Below are 17,296 nucleotides of genomic sequence, written 5' to 3' on the forward strand. Positions count from 1 at the left end.
GAAGCAATTACATGACTGCAATGACCACAGTCCTTCCTCCAGCTGAATACTCCCCATGTCATACTTACAGGGACCCCACAACTCATGTGATCTGTTTTGTTAAGCACTTCTCTCAACCTTGGGCACAGAAAAAAAAAAAAAAAAAAAAAAGGAAGGCTTGGATTTTCAAAGAAGCCTAAGAAAATTAGCTTGACTCTCATGGAAACATAGGCACTGAAATCCTTTACATGCCTTTGAAAATCCTTGACTAAATAAATAAGTCAGAAAGCACCCATTCACCCCAGCATATGAGGACATGGAAGTGTGGCAGACACCACAATCCCCTAATAGGATTTGAGGATTCCAAATGCAGGGACTAGACTATTTGGGGTTGAAGGAGGTCAGGTCATGCTTCATGTGGATATCACTGGATTGGGAAGTTTCCCTACATTTGACCTACAACTTTGTAGACATACTGAGGATGGCTACAGTCAGCTCTTTAACACAGTATCAGGTACATCCCAGACTCCTAGCAAACTGGCCATGCAACCCAGGGCTGGGCTTCCTTCACCCAGTACACATCTTGACACTACCAAGCAGAAGTTCATGCCAAAGGATCTTCCAAAGTACTGAGTATGCAAAACAGAAGTGATGTAAACATGGTGGTTGGGAACAACCCCCCCAACATGCATCAGCCCCCCTCCTCCCTAGTCACTCTTTGAAGTCTGTGTTTCTCCAGACCGCAGTCTAAGGATTTGTGCAGTGTTGTCAACAGCTGTGACTGGTGACCTTCTGACCCCACAAGCCATATGTTCTAACCCAGGAGTTGGCAACCTACAGCCTTCAGGCCAAATCCAATCCATGAAGCCATTGATTTGGCTTGCAAACATGGGGCTTTGGCAGCATTCGGTGGTGGTGGGCTTCAGCAGTGGTCTCCCTGCAGCAGCATGGGTTGAGAAAAGTGGCAGCTGCAGAAGCTGTCCCTGTGCTGTTTCACGGAGGGGAAAAGAAACAGTGGTGGTGGCAGGGGCTGCCTGGAACTGGCGCGTGCCATCCATCCCACTTCCTGAAAAGGATGTCAACTGCTGCTCTAACCCATGGCTATGTAACTAAACAAGGCACCATCTAGCAGAGTAGCTGGTGATGGACTCTCTCTACTGTAGGGTAACAGACTTTGTCCTACCGAGGCCCCGCCTCCTGGAATGAGAGGACTGCACGCTGCACACACCTATGGCATCTTTTCCAGCCCTGCTGGCCCCCTCCTCCACTCCCAAATCCCTGAATGTTCTTCCCCGCTGCAGGCACCCAACCCACACAGGGTGCACGCCACACCTAGCAATCTGTTTGGGCATGGCAAGTTTCCTCTGAGAAAGCAGCACCCAAAATACACCTCTGAAGCAAGGCATAGCTAGGGAAAATGGCCAAACCTTCAACATCTCTCAGAAATAAAAAGCCTCTGTGGCCCATACAGGTGTAGTAGAGACAGACATGTCTCCCAAGTCCAGCCTTATTTCTTCCATTTCCCAACTCTGCCAATGCCACCCTCTGCCATGGAAACCACCTGCAGAGTAGATTTCTCCCTCCGTGGCACCCACCTCATTAAACTCATTACTTGCATCTCTTATGCAGAGTACAAGGGAAAAGAGACCATACTTCCCACACCTGCCGGGATATAGACAAAGTAAAATCAAACTGCATGAAAAAGTTCTGGCATCTGCAGAGCTTTCCCCCAGCACATGAACGTTGGCTTTCACTCAGTTTGTCACTAGTTGCTGCTCCAGCTGCATGACAATGTCTCAAACAGACTCCTTTGCTCCTGCAGGACCCCTCCTCCCCACGCTGAAGGAGGCTCAGGCTAAATAACCAAAAACTGCTGGTTAAGATGAACGTGCAAACTTTAGTCATGGGCTAGCCAGACCTAGCCTGAACCTGACTACCTTACCTAGGCAAATAAAAAGCCTGAGAGATGGAAAAACAACCTCAATTTCTTCTCCATTAAGACCTGCCCTGCTAGAGCTGCCAATCCCTGCTGTCTGCCCCAGCAAGGGAGACTCAACTTCTAGCAGTCCTCAACTCATTCAATACACCACACAGCCTCTCCATGGCCATTTCCCTCCCCTTATGTTCTCTCTCTGCCCAGTCCAGCACACGGATAGCACTAGTCATTCCAGGTGTGAAGGGAGCAGGCCCTGGATCTACCATCTCACTGCACAGACAGGAGAATGAATGACCTTTATGCAGAAATGCCAAGGTCAGAGGCTAAATGTGTCCTGTCCCAACCTGAATGGAGGAGACATCCCATACCAGCACTCAAGAGCAGGGTGCAGGCAGCCACCCAGCAGCCAACAGCCAGAAGGGGGATGACAAGGTGAATGGAGAAGGGAAGCTTGCCCTCCCAACTTAAGGGGCAAGGCTTTTGGTGTGAGGTGAGGGGGGAGCAATAGGGCCCAGTTGGAGGACAAATACTTGACAGAGACGGGAGGAACAGTTTGGTTCAAATCTCTCCTGTGGGGAGAAGTCAAGCTGGAGTTCTTGGGAGAAATGATCTGTGGTGAGGGGGGGTGAGAGGTATGTTTCTTCCAGGCACCACGAGGACCTGCTCTGGCAGCATCCTCCCAGGGTGCTCCATGTTACCTGGCTGCTTGATTGTGACTTCAGTTCGCCCAGACACCTCCTCAGCCAGTTTGTACCAGGCATGGTTGGGACTGAGCAGCCACTCCTCCACGTGGCAGTAGTAGCTGCCGCTGTCGCTGACCTCAGCCCGCTGGACAGTAAGGCTGAAAAGCCCGCCAGAGGAAGACCGCTCAAATTGCAGCCTCCCCCTCAGGCCCTCCTCCTCAGCATAGGTGCCGTACTCAAAGGCAGAGCTGTGGGTGGTCTTCAGGATGAGCTTGCCATCGGCATCAGAGGGCTTGTGGACATACCACAGCACGGCAAAGTGAGAGTCTGGGCTGGTCTGCGATTTCACGGAGCAGTTCAGAGGGATGGGCCTGTTCTCCACCAGGGTGATGCTCCGCTTTGATTTGCTGACCTGCAGCTTGGTCACTACATTGACAGGCAGGGGAGAGGGAGAGAAGGAGACAGATCATTAGTACAGTGAAAGAAATCCAGGGTTTACGAGAGGATGGAAACAACCCTCCCGCCCATGCACTGTCATACTCACTCTGCTTCAGATCACATCATACAGAACTGAACAAAAGCCTCGATCCACAGGAAATTCAAGTCCCCTCTACAAAGGCTCCTCTTCCTCCCCAGGGTATCCTTGAGCCCTCCCTTGAGGTCTGGCTTCTTACAGGAAACTCAGGTCTCATTAAAGGGCCCCACCTTAATCCATCCAGATGCGAGGCATCCAGCTGAGCAGGGCAGTTACACCAAACACTAGCTCTCCAGTGCTCATTTAGCAGCATCACGTCTGCTAAATGACTTTTTCCACCATTAAACTATGCTTGTTCTAGCCTAAGCTCCTGTGCTGCTGACCCTACCCCACTGCAGCCATCTCAGGGAGATCCGACATCCTGGAAAGGGAGGAGCCACACAGATAGGGACATTAAACGTGTGCCATTCAAGAAACAGATGCTGAGATGGAACAGAGCTGGCAGGCGCATGTGCTAGTTAGAAGATGGCAGGGTTGCCTGTTGGAAATTTTACCCCCAGTCCTGTCACAGACTTGCTACATTAGACCGGGCAAGCCAAAGAAACCTCGTCTACTCTCAGGTTCCCACCACTGCTTCTACCAGTTGAGCTCCCCGGCAGGAGCCGAGATGGAAGCAGGGGTGCACGGAAAACACAGCAGCCACTGCATTTAGGGATGCTCTCAGCAGTTTTAAAACTCTGATGCCCTCTTTGTGCAAGGCCAGTAATCAGATCTACCTCAGATTTCTGCACCGGGGGCCCAACTAGATCTCACGGTACATACACTGAACAAGGTCAAGCTCATAAGTACTCAGGCTGGAGCTCTCTAGTCATGGTACAGGTTGGTACTTTAAGCTGGTGGCACCTCCTTCACTGCCTGGTCAGCACCGAGCCAGTAAACTCCACAGCTGGACACATCATCTCTCAGACCAGTGATTCTGATCCTTTATAACAGGTAATCCTAATGCTGGAGAAAAGCTTTATTGCATTCTTAACAGTCAGGAGAGTTGTAGTGCTGGACACTGGTATTACAGACCAGATCCAGTTCAGGTAATTACAATCGCTACCTAAGCTTCACTTGCAGTTTCTATTGCCTACGTCATCTCCTGGACAGCTGTAGAGTGCTGCTGTACAAGTAACAACACCATTGTGTTTCAACCGCCAGAAGAGGGGGGATTTCAGGACTGGGTGGCAGGACGTCAGCGTGCACACAGCATATAGAGTTAATATACACATGCTGTAAGAGTCGGCAACTCTATTTATGACAGTCACAAAGCACTTTGGGAACGGGAGATACTACAGAAATACAGGAAGGGATTTGCTGGGTTCTGTTCCTGTCCAGGCAGCTACGCAGTTTTATACACCTGATAATCTGTCCCAAAAGCTCTATTCACCAGAATACGATGGTGCTGCTTTTCTATTGCTGCAGAGAGAGAAATATCTTATTTTGCCTTACAATTTACTTCAAAAGTCCATTGCATTCTCCACTCCCCAATGCCTGCCAGCCAAGCACAGAATGTCTCTGATGTGTGGAGGGGGCCAAGGAGAGAAGAGGCCCAGATCAATGGCATCAAATGCAAGAAAGAGGCTCCCTTGACAGAGACGGTTTTCTGCTCTAATCTAGCATCGGAGGATATGCATCTTGGTAACACATTAAAAGTTCCCCTGAAGCCTGTATTGCCTTTGGCTTTAATCAGTATGCTAATAAAGGCTAGATACCAGGGTATGCATGCCGAGAGGGGGCATGGAGGGCAGGGGAGGAATTCCTGGCTTTGCTCTTTGGGGACCTGGATGTAACAGGAAGCTTTAGGCTCACACTGTTGTGTTCTTCCTAACCCCCTTGCACCTCCCCTGCCCCTTGCCCATTTTGGGGCAATAGCCTGAGACACCAAACAGGTTGCACTCAAACCCACTACACTGCTTTGGTTCATTTCAGGGGAAAAAAGGGTTATTCTGAGCCTTCTCCAGTCCTCCAACCCCCTGGGATTAAAAAAAAAAAAAAGGGAAGGCAATACTCAGTAGCTCTATTTCTCCCCCGGTGCCCCCCTTCCCAAACAGTTTATTTTTAATTGGTACTGGATTATTTTCTGCAACTGTTGCTAAGGAAACCTCAGTTGCTATAGCGACTGTATATGTTAAGTTACTAGCCTATATCTATTAAAATGCTCTATATACCCATGTTGTATGCACAGTGGGGTTATACTCTTGTCTATACACAGACATACTCTGAGCATATATTCTGTAGATATATCTAGCAACATGGAAAGGAGGAGAGAGAGGTTTAAGAATCCCTCCCAATTTTCCTTCCACATTACAGCATTTCAAGGAGATGAGAAGAATTGGGTAGACAGACACGGGATATTTTAAAACCTGGTACTTCTGGGTAACAGACCTGGTTCTTGCATATGCAGTGCTTGCAGGACTTACTCCACCCCTGGACCATAGGCAGGTATGCACATGGGTACCCTGACACTACCAAGCATTGGGAAACACCCACAATGATTGTACCTGCTGCTCCACAACCACGTCTCTTTTCTAGGGCCTGGCCTATTCTGGCAAAAGTCTGACCCTTATATTCCCGGAGGCCCAAGAGCTTAACTTCAACCTTGGCAGCAAGAGTATAGGCAAGGCTTAGGAGTTTGTATCACCACATCATCTTATTGCTCCACAAGCCCATCTGATCCTTGCAGCCTCTACAGCTGCTCAGTTTGATCAGCTGGCATGCCTTAGGAAATTACAAGGACTCTCTTTGATGGAGTATGTGCAGCCTGCAACAATGTCTCACGCACCAAGCCTTCCTCTAGGTTAGGAAACACCTGAGTTCAAAGACATACTTGTTATCTTGATTTATCTCACATGACCTGTTTTCCTAGTGTAGGCATGCCCTTGGAAAGCACCAACTCTGCTCCTGTCCCAGAAACCTAGAAGCTGTACACAACATAGGCTGAGAGCTTCCCTCCACATGTTTCTGGTATCAGACAACAGCAACAGCTCCGTTCAATCTCTGATGCAGGACATGACATTTTCTGCCCTATGCTCTGGTAAGCATAAACAGAAAGCACGACAGGGTGTTACTGAAGGACTGCACCTGCCACTGGTGCGCGGAAAGCAAGATCCACAGGGTGCCTTTTGTACCCAAAATACTTTTCTAATGGCTGTAGCTCTACAACAGCTGGCAGAGTGGATTGGAAGATGATGGTCCAGAGCATTGTGGAGTTCTGGCTCTTTCAGATGCAGAGGTAGGGGAGAGGCTATTTCAATACAGAACTGGCATTTTTTGTTTCCATTGAAGCTTTCCAGTTCATCTTTCCCCGTCTCTGTGTCACTGAAGTTGCATAGGCTACAGCTTGTGCTCCAGCTGGTGTAGTAGGTGAGCTGTGGGTGCATTTCACATGCTAACCCCTGAAATCTTCAAATACTGGCCTCCCTCCTACCTTCAGAGGGTGATGTGCCTGAATAGGAAGCCAACAGAGGGTTTGGATCTCAAATTCTAAGGTGAGGCAGTCTTCCTGGGGCTATGCTGCATCACACTGTGAAACCGCACCAGTTATGAGTGTGCTAGGAAGAGACAACCACACGACACTCTGATAAGTGGTCAAGAGACCAAAGCTCTTGTAATAGGCCCCAGAACATCTGCTTGAAAAACAAGTGTAGGGATGTGCGTATCGCTGTATGCATTATCTGCAAACACCAAATAATCTCCGCAATAGTTTCATAGTTTCTAGGGTCGGAAGGGACCTGAGCAGATCGTCTAGTCTGACCCCCTGCCATGGCAGGAAAGAGTACTGGGGTCAAACGACCCCAGCAAGGTGTTCATCTAACCTCCTCTTAAAAACCCCCAGGATAGGAGCCTGCACCACTTCTCTTGGAAGTTGGTTCCAGACCCTAGCCGCCCTGACAGTGAAGTAGCGCCTCCTGATATCTAACCTAAACCTACCCTCTGCCAGCTTGTGACCGTTATTCCTGGTCACTCCTGGCGGTGCTCGGGGGAACAGTGACTCCCCCAATGCCTGCTGATCCCCCCTGACTAGTTTATAACAGGCCACAAGATCCCCCCTCAGCCTTCTCTTTTGGAGGCTGAACAGGTTCAGGTCCCGTAGCCTCTCCTCATAGGGCCTGCCCTGCTGTCCCCTGATCATGCGAGTGGCCCTCCTCTGGACCCTCTCCATGCTGTCCACATCCCTCTTGAAGTGTGGCGCCCAGAACTGGACGCAATACTCCAACTGCAGCCTGACCAGTGCCGCATAGAGGGGGAGGATCACCTTTTTGGACCTGCTCGAGATGCATCTGTGGATGCATGACAAGGTGCAGTTGGCCTTCCTAACTGCCTCCCCACACTGCTGGTCCATGTTCATCTTGGAGTCAATGATGACTCCAAGATCCTTTTCCGCCTCCGTGCTGACAAGACGGGAGTTCCCTAACCTGTAGGTATGGTACCGGTTGTTCCTCCCCAGGTGCATCACCTTGCACTTGTCTGTGTTGAATCCCATCCTATTCTCATCCGCCCACCCTTGTAACCTGTCTAGGTCTGACTGTAGCCTGTTGCTTCCTTCTAGTGTGCCCACGTCCCCCCACATCTTAGTGTCATCAGCAAATTTGAACAGGGTGCTTTTTACCCCCTCGTCCAAATCACTGATGAAAATGTTGAACAGCGCGGGCCCAAGGACCGAGCCCTGCAGAGCCCCACTGCCCACATCTCTCCAGGTTGAAAAGGACCCATATACTACCAGCCTCTGGGTGCAGCCCTCCAGCCAGTTGGCGACCCATTTGACTGTGCGGGTGTCAACACCACAGCCCCCCAGTTTCTTAATGAGAACGGGGTGAGAGACAGTGTCAAAAGCCTTCTGGAAGTCCAGGAAGACTATGTTTCCTAATTCCCTGGAGGGAATGAGGAAAGAGGACAGACGCCCTCACACACTAATCCTGGTTGCATATATGACTCCGGGGCACCGTTTACACTGGCAATGAAACCATTTTACATGTGTCATGGTAAATCCAGTTCTGCTAGCATAACCACGAATGGTTGGCACAACAATGCAAAGCATGTGAGGTGCGAATTAAGTGCAGTTGTGTTTGATCAGATATGCTCCCACTCAGTTCTGGTGTGGAGTTAACATAAGGGCTAACGGCACAAAGAAACACTATAGGGCCATGCAGCAGTAACCCTATCCAACTCAGCCTGCAAGAGGAGCTGAGGGAGGTTAAATGGATGGAATTTGGCCAGGACACTAGGCCGAATGTGCCTACTTTTGTCACAACTATGCCAGAGGGACTTGTATAAACACAAAGGGGAAGCATTTGGCTGATGGGTTTGTTCAAAAGACTGATGTCTAGCACCCAGCGTCCTTTCACTAATTCCATCTGAGGCCATTGCTTCAGTGGCAATTCACCAGGAAGCCACCTAGCCCTGAGACACCTGCCTAACTCTTCTTAGAGTGACAGGACTAGTTTTGAGCCCACTTAGCTTGGTTAACTAGCCAGATCAGAGCACTAGGTAGTGTGACTGCAGATGGACCATAAGCTGACACAACAGAACTTGGGGGGTGGGGGGGAAGAAATCACTCCTTCACCTGAAGCCACTACGTCATTGATACAGGCACAAATATACCAGGGTAAGTAAGTTTCTGGAGGCAGGGAGTCTAGTGATTACAGAGAGAGGTGATTCAATTCACAACTTTTCTACCAATTCTGCATTAAGTTAACCACTTAACTCCCATTCCTCAAAACAGGGGTACAGCACACCTGCCTGGGTAAAGCACCTTAAGACCCACAGATAAAAGTGTCTTAAAGGAGGTCACAAACCAGGGAAGTCTTTATTAACCTGCTTACATTCTTTTCCTTGAAGCTTTTGTTGTAGGCTAAGAAAACTTAATAGCAGATTCCCGATCAGGGCATGCTGCATGTATGAAGGAGGTTACTTTTCTTCCAAAAGTTTAGGGACCAAGATTATTAGTGGTGCTGAAGACACCCACAAAGAGGCATCCTCTTTTAAAGAAACTGGAGGGGAATTCAGCTAAGAAATGCAAACATATGCATGGTCCTGGGGTGGGGATGAGGGGTGCGTTGGTGAAAGAAATGTGTTGTAGTACCAAGGCCAGCCCAGGGAGTCCCACAGGAGGTCTCTCACCCATGTGGGGAGGCGAAGGAAAGAAGTCAAGGGCTGCCTTGTCCCACTTTGAAGCTTCTCACCCTCTCGGGAGTGCTCCTTCAAACAGTCTCTCCCGGAGACAACTTATGAAATATTACAAGGTTTCCCCAGTGATTGCCCTAGTTTCTAAAGCCTCCAACAGAATTTAGCTGTTTTGATGTGAGAGAGAAAAGGGGAAGAGAAGAGGAGGAGGAAAAACAAAACAAAAAACAAAGGAAAATTGTGCCATACATGCTCATACAAGGTTGAACCACCAATGGAAATGCAATTGCACAAACTCACATTTCTAATGCCCCAGGGGCTCATGATTAAATTATTACAAATACAATTGTTTGTGGAGCTAGGTTTCTTCTGGGAGTGCTAGCTAGCCCATCACAAAGGGTGACAGTCAGACATATGGCCTGTGGGGCTCCAATGCTGATGGAGAGGGCTGGGGAGGCACATGGGCTGTGAACTACCTCCCAGAGATCCCAGAGAGAAGGAATGGGCTTGGAGATGCACTGCTCCCATGGAAAGACTGAGATTCAAGGCAGGTGAGACAGTAGTCACACTAAGGGGGCTCCCAGATCTGCAGGGGCTCAAGCAGTCCTTCTGCCCAAGGCTTGGACAAACTCTCATTGCCTCCTTTGCTGATGCTGCAGACAGTGCCATAGTCACACTTTCCTAATTGAGTCGCCCTCCTCCCTCCAGTGAACTAGTCAATCCAAGGGGCATTTTGGGACTCAAGAGTCCTGGTTCTATTCTCTGTCCTGCTACAGACTTGGACAGGTCACTCATTATCTCCCATTTTGGAAAGGAGGATTCCTCTACCTGACAAGCAGAGACGCCTAGAAGTCCAGGAGGTCAGATCCTGTAGCAATGGGAGCTACGTATGTAACAGATAGTTCTTGCCTCAGAACAGGCAGCAGACAGGCAGATGGACTGATTAGTTGGTAGGATGGAAATCCACTGGGATAGCTGACAGGCCAATACAACTGAGCAGGGAGCAGAAAAGGGTAAATGAAGGGCCTGGCAGCAGAAGGAGACGGGCAGGTTGAGGCACTTTGTGGAAGAGGGTGGGGACAGGAATCAGTTCTGTTGAAAGGAGGGAGAGAGGAAGAGCTGAGAGTTCAGAAGGAGCTTCTTCAAGGGTTGAGCATCAAATAAAAATCACAATGAAGCGAAGGCAGAGATTTCAATACCAAGGCAAGCTCCCTCGAGATCCTGGGAACATGGTATCTCAGCTCCTGCTCCTGTTATTCTCTTTTAATAGAACACAATTCCTGCAGAAACTGGATTAGCACTGCTACAAATTGTATTAGCCAACATGGGAGGATGGCTTGTGCAATGAAAGCATGAGCACGGGAAATAGCATTAGGCTCTGCCTGCTATTATTACTGCCATTATTAACTTGTCACTTTGCTGTAGTGTTCCTATAACAATGAATTATTGCCTGCAAACAGGCCAACATGATTGAATTACTGGGGAGAGCAGCTCCTTGGAAAAGTAAGGTGGCATTAACTCTTTCAGAGAATCACTCCATTGCTGCCTCTGCTGTAGGAGACCGAACCCCTGTGGAAAGTAGCTTGACCAACAATTCTGGCTTTCAGCAATGCTGGTTTCAGACCCATTCTCTTAGCAGCATTCTCCCTCCCTCTGGAGGTGGTGAGTTTAGCACCCACCACCCTGTGCTGCACAGGAGATACACATCCCCGCCTACTGACAGAATCAGCATTGGTATTCCACAGGCAAGCCATCTTCACCTTCCCCCACTGATGCTGCCTTTGTGGGCTTCATGCTGTCCTTCTCAATGGCCCTGGGTTGGTAGGAGCAGCTGGAGTTGACCATCTCCCCTGTAGCTCAGTTATTCAATTAAGCTTTAATACTTCCTCTAACCAGGACATTCACAAGGCTTATCCCCCACAACGGACCACTGCTCCCATGTATGCAGCACATATAATACTTGCAATTGCAAAGGCAGAATAGCTGGAATGCTCCCAGACTTGTCAGGAACAATCCTAGGACGGACAAATGTACTCCACTCACTTGAGAGAAAGAGACAGAGACACTCAAAACCAACTGACACACCTAAAAGAGTTTGCCCCCACCAGACGATACATGCTGGAAACCTTACTGCCTGCCCAATATAGCCATACAAGTATGATACTTAAGTACATGTGCATATACCAGGCTTACCACAAGATCAGATCCACAGCTACCCACACCTGTGCTTTGCATAATTAAATACAGACATAAGCAGTGGCAGTCTCCCAGAAATGAACTGGTTTCCATTATACAGAGTGTCGCTACCATTTGGGAAAATTTAGTTAAAAGTCCTCTCTCTCGGGTCTTTGCTGCAGAACTGCCACAAAGTGAAATAACTACCTCTTTCTGCCCTTCCCAAAGCCCATCATAACCCTGAAAAATCCAGCAGAAACAGTAAAGTCCTGAGCAAAAATCCTTGCACTATCTGTAAAGGCCTCTTTCAGTTCCAGAGGTCTTGAAAAGCACTCACAATATTGGGGACAGGCTTATTACTACTGATATTCCAAGACCCATCCCCTGTGTCCCACACCTCAGACCTACTTCTTGGTTCCATGATGGCTTGGGCCATCGCTGCAGAGGAGTTTGCTGGAGTTTCTTCCAGAGCCCACTTATAGCTTGGCCAGAAGGATGCTCTCAAGAGTGATGGAAGGACTTCTTCTTCACCTCTTGGGGTGAGAGGGCTGCCTTTACAGCTGTGACAAAGTAAGTTGCAGTCGAAAAGATGGAAACAGCCTTCACTTTTGGCTAGCCTGCTATCCTCCCCAACCCACCAGGGATCCTGCAGAACTGCTGCCCAGCCCTGTGTTCAAGATAGATCCCAGAGCTACACAATGGATTATAGCTTATGCATGTGATGCACATGTGCACACACACACATGCATGCACAGTGGATAACTGACTACCAGCTTTCCATTTACACAGGATGTGGACATCTATTCCATGGGGAAACAGACTGACACCCTCCACACACTTCACAGAGATCACTAATCAGCTACTGGACAGTAAACAACTTTCATTGTTTGCCTTGGCGGGGTCTGAAAAAGCTGAGCTAGAAAGGCTTTCTTCACCTTTATAAAACCAAGACAATATGTGCCTGGCAGTGTAGAGGAGGCCACAGGTCAAGTGCAAAGAGTGGCAAGAATGCAGCGATCGCGGCACTGGCTGAGCTGCTACACATTCTCTGATCGGTGAATACCTCAGCCAATCCTGTCTGGAAAAACAGAAGGTTCCTAGAAAAGCAGAAGCTGAACTTTTCTGGAGGGAAGCAGTCACCAAACATTAAAAGTTGAGGACAAAATAGTTTGAGAAATTGACACAAAGTTTAAAAAAAAAACAAACCAAAAAGCCTCCAAAAATCCAAAGCTAAAAACAGAAGCCTTCACGTCATGTCAAAACCTGAAATAACTCTAACATAAAGGCCATGGGAGAAGATTGCCAGCACAAGCTGTATCCGCCATCAGAAAATAATATACGGCTCACTGATCACTTGTAAATTAAAATATGGAGATGGAAAAGCTGGAAAAGAGACTCTGCATCAAGCAGCAGACAGAGAATTAAAATTAAACAAAAAATGGCACACTGAGCTAGTTAATCAATGGCTCATTAAAAAGACTTCAAATACAGTGCTGGCACAACTGAAAAAAATAATTCAAATCTATGGAAAGGGCAAGTTGCACATGTGGCACTCCCCCCTCCCTCTCAAAGCATCAATACAAACAAGCATTAGGGACAAGACACGGAAGGTGGTAGCACCTCTCTACGCAACACTGGTTAGGCTTCATCTGGAATACTGCGTGCAGTTCCTGGCTCCACATTTTAAAAAGGACACGGAGAAGTTAGAGAGGGTCCAGAAGCAGGAAACAAAGACAATTAAGGGCATGGAAAGGAAGCCATATGAGGAACTAGGCTGAAGGAGCCAGGCATGTTCACCTTGCAGAAAAGGTGCTTAACAGGGACATGATGGTAGCCTTCAAATACTTAAAGGGCTGCCAATAAAGAAGAGGGAAAGCACCTTTTCTCTCTTGCTGCAGAGAGGATGACACAGACCCAATGGCTTGAAGTTCCAGCCAAATTTAGGTTGGATATCCAGAAAAACTTCTTCACTGTTAGAAAAGGGAGGCAGTAGAATCAACTGTCTAGGGAGGGTGTTCAAGAAGAGGTTGGACAGCCACTGGTCAAGGATGGCCTAGGCATAGCTATGCCTATGTTCTACCATGGGTATTTCCCATACTTCTGGGCTTTGCTGGTTGCCCTTGCATCTGCCTCTGCCCCTGCCTTTTCTGCTACACGTGTCATGGTGTTTTTAAATCTTTCCAGAGGCACTGGGTATTGGCTACAGCCACGGCTGGGGACTTTGCCTGGGGTTTGCCAATGCTCTTGCTAGGAGGTTCCTGGCTAAACAGTCTTGCCACAATGTTCAGGGGCCAACTGATCACCATATTTGGGGTCAAGAAAGAATTTTATCCCATGGTCAGATGGGTACAGATTATGGGCATTTTTGCCTTCCTCTGCAGCAGGGGGCATGGCCTTCTACCTGGGATCTCCTGAGCACATATCGATAACATTTTATAGAAGCACAACATTGGTTGTTGTGGTTCCCCTGCTTTACTTGTGGCAGGTTAAGGAGTTAGGTCTGTGTTGTGACAGGTGTGACACTACTCTTATGTAGAGTTTAGATTATGGGTGGTTTGGAATAGTTTGGATAAGGATGATCCTGCCTCAGGCAGGGGGTTGGATTAAATTACCTCTGGAGGTCCCTTCTAGCCCCACTTCTCTATCACACACATGCACGCACCCCCCACCCCAAACCAACTCCCTGATTTCATTTGAGAGATTCTCCCTTGATAACCACGATCCTAACAGGAATCCAAAAGAGTGCCCCATCACCTGAGTGTGCATGTGTGCACTCGCAAGTACTTTCATGTGCACGTACACTCAGGTGACTCATACTTTCTCTCTTCTTTATTGGCAGCCCTTTAATTACCTGAAGAGTGGTTCTGAAGAAGATGGAACTAGGCTAGATTGTTCCCAGTGGTGACAGATGACAGAACAAGGAGTGATGGTCTCAAGTAGCAGTAAGGGTGGTTTAAGTTGGATATTAGGAAGAATTTTCTCATTAGGAGCGTGGTAAAGCACTAGAACAGGTTCCCTTGAGAGGTGGTGGACTCTCCATCCTTGGAGGTTTTTAAGACCTGGCTAGACAAAGCCTTGGCTGGGATGATTTAGTTGGGGCTGGTCCTGCTTTGAGCAGGGGGTTGGACTAGATGCCCTCCTGGGGTCCCTTCCATCCCTAGTTTTCTATGAGACTGTGATTCTAAGTTGTGTAACTGGCTGCATGCTATGACTGCACTTTGATTTGCAGATGCATGCAATTCCAGCAGCTGCCTTTTAACGTGGCTTCACCTGGCTGAGTTGGAGTGACAGTAAAAGCTGTTATTGTAGTGAGAAAACACCTTAGCATTACACAAATAACTTAGGAGTTCTGGGTACCTAGGCAGGTCCTCACTTCAGCCCTGATGAGACTACAAGGTCTCCTGTGCTTCCATCCAAGTTCCCTGCATTTTATTATCTCAGCAGCTCATTTATGGAGGCATCTCCAGCATGTAACATACACCTACAGGCATGCACCTCCCCATGATAGGTTTCTCAGAAAGGAACCCATGGAAACCCAGGAAATACCACGCAAGGGTCCTTTGAATTAGCCATCTTGCTGTACTGAATAAAATGGAGGATGAGAATAAAATAGAGAGAGAGGTGTCTAACATCAGGCTTCTAAATTCATATTTACACCACCAGGTATGGAAACCTGAATTGACGTACCTATTTTTATACAACCTTGACTCAGTGCCACCTGAGGCACTGCCCACATGCAAGCCCAGGAGAGAACACCAAACCAAATCAGTTCAGTCAATACTCCGGGAAGCTATATACTGGTGATTTACAGCGTCTCATGTGGGGTTATTGTTCTGTCTGGATGCTCAGCGCTGACCTCCAGGAAAGGGTAAATACGCACAGCTTGTCTGTGCAGATGAAGAGCAGCCGTGGTGATAGTTCCTATCTGTGGGGAACATTCCAGGTGAGACAGTAAATAGAAAAGCAGAGGCAGGTCTACAGTGCAGACATGGGAGCAGATGTAGAAGGGACAGAGCTCTTCCCAATAACACATTATGGGTAGGGGGCACGTCAGCTGTGTAACTTCAGGTTTACAAAGACAGCCTGAGACTCGGGGCTCATGAGTATATTTCCCACTGCCACCACCTTCATGGGGGGCATTTTAACATATCACAACCCCACTACCTCTTTGCCTGTCTTAAAAACAGGGGTGAGCTTTACCTAACACCAGGTGGTGACTGTCAAGGATTAATGTTTGGGGGGGGAAAAACAAACCAAATAAAAACAAAAACCCTTTGAGGATGGACAGTGTCAAATATCATTAAGTGTGTAACCTTCTAAAAGCTATGGGAATAAATGGGGGAGCAAAAAGGAGGATGAAGGGCATGGAAGGAAGAAATGCAAGATGAACTTAGAAGAATTCAACATGCAAAGCCTGTGAGGAGGGGGGCTAATGGGGGAAAGGATTCTGGTTCTCTAAGCGCATCCTGCAAAGAAGAGGGGAAGAAAGTACTCATTAGATAGGAGTGAGAGCAACAGAGAAATAGTCTAAATGAATGACAACCCCCTGCTCTGTTGTTTAAAAAGCAGCAAGGAAAGTCAATACGAGCAAAGAAGAGAGCAGCACTGAATCAAGAGGTAGAATCCAACCCTGCAGAAATCCTTAATTGACGTCCAGTAAGCACCAGATGAACTAGACTTCCTGCCATAAGCCAAGTAGGGCATGGAGCACTGTCACACAGCATGGGGTTCCTCCCTCCAAAAAACTTGCTTCCCTGGACAAAAATATCCTAGACCCTTCCCAATACATTAGAAGCTTCCAAGACACATTTTGTCTGTGTGCATATTTCCCGGGTTCCTTCTCTAGTCAGTGGCAGCCCTGCAAATTGTCACTACTAATCAGAATACTAACATACCTCGCTCTTACACAGCATTTTCACTGGCATATCTGCACGAGGCAAATACTGTTAAGCCCATTTTACAGAGGGGGAAAATGAGGCACTGAGAATCATCAGGCCAATGGCAGAGTTAGAAATAGAATCCCTGTCTCCTGAGCACCAGCTTCTTGGCCACCCCACCTTTACTTCTGCATCTGCTGGCAGAACTTGTTCCCTTACCTGTAAGTGCAAAGTGAAGTCTCTTGTCACATACCCCACAGAATGCATCTGTAGGAGGTGAGAAGGGGTTCCAGAGGTGCAGCTGACTATATTGGGGTGTGGAGTAGCAGGTTAGGATACAGCAAAACAGGACTGGGTGGCTCATGGTAGGGAGAGGCCATTAGGAGCCTCAGCCCAGAGAGAAGAGCTAAATCTGAGAGTAAGCCAGAAGAAGAAAGCAGCTCCAGATGGCGTGAGCAGCCTGGGAGCAGAAGTCCACCAGGGAGCACAGGCTGGGAGGGCTGCGCTTGCCGTAGGAGATGAGGGGCTTGGAAAAAAACCCACCACCCCCTGCCAAAAACAACACCCTTTTGTTCTGCTTATAAGGGCAGCAAATTTGTTCCCATACCAATGTCTGTAATAAAGTGCAGTCCTGGGTCGCAAAGCACCTGAGCTGCTGTATTTTGGCTTTTAAAAGAGTTGAAGGTCATTGGGAAGCTGCAGCTCTGAGGCTGGGCAGGAGGTTTTATTAGCTCAGTGATTAAGGGAAAGGAGCAAGTCTCTGAGCCTCCAACAGAGAGAAGGCTACAGCACTGTTACCGTAGCCATTAATCAGCCCCTTTCACCAGCGTGAAGTCCTGGCCTCCAGAACACAGGGGGAGGTTGCCGCACAGATTACTTTAACCCCCTGACCACCAAATCTGTGCTCTACTGCACACAAGCCATGTTAGATGCAGCTTTTTGGAAGAAAGGGGCTAAAAATGGGGAAGGGATAGCTCTGTGTACAGCAGGACTTAAATAAGAA

At 48.2% G+C, this 17,296-nt stretch overlaps 1 protein-coding gene across 3 annotated transcripts in view; it reads right to left on the reverse strand.

The window, feature by feature from the left end:
- IGSF3 (immunoglobulin superfamily member 3) overlaps positions 1-17,296 on the reverse strand; it is a 195,652-nt gene that overhangs the window by 17,058 nt on the left and 161,298 nt on the right. For all 3 annotated transcript variants that reach the window (XM_019525702.1, XM_019525700.1, XM_019525701.1), the window contains one exon: positions 2,614-3,024. In XM_019525702.1, the coding sequence (XP_019381247.1) occupies positions 2,614-3,024 (411 nt within the window). The remainder of the gene's footprint in view (positions 1-2,613; positions 3,025-17,296) is intronic.

This window comes from Gavialis gangeticus, unplaced genomic scaffold, assembly GCF_001723915.1.
Source record: "Gavialis gangeticus isolate Ggan-Ray unplaced genomic scaffold, GavGan_comp1, whole genome shotgun sequence".
Taxonomy (NCBI): Eukaryota; Metazoa; Chordata; order Crocodylia; family Gavialidae; genus Gavialis; species Gavialis gangeticus.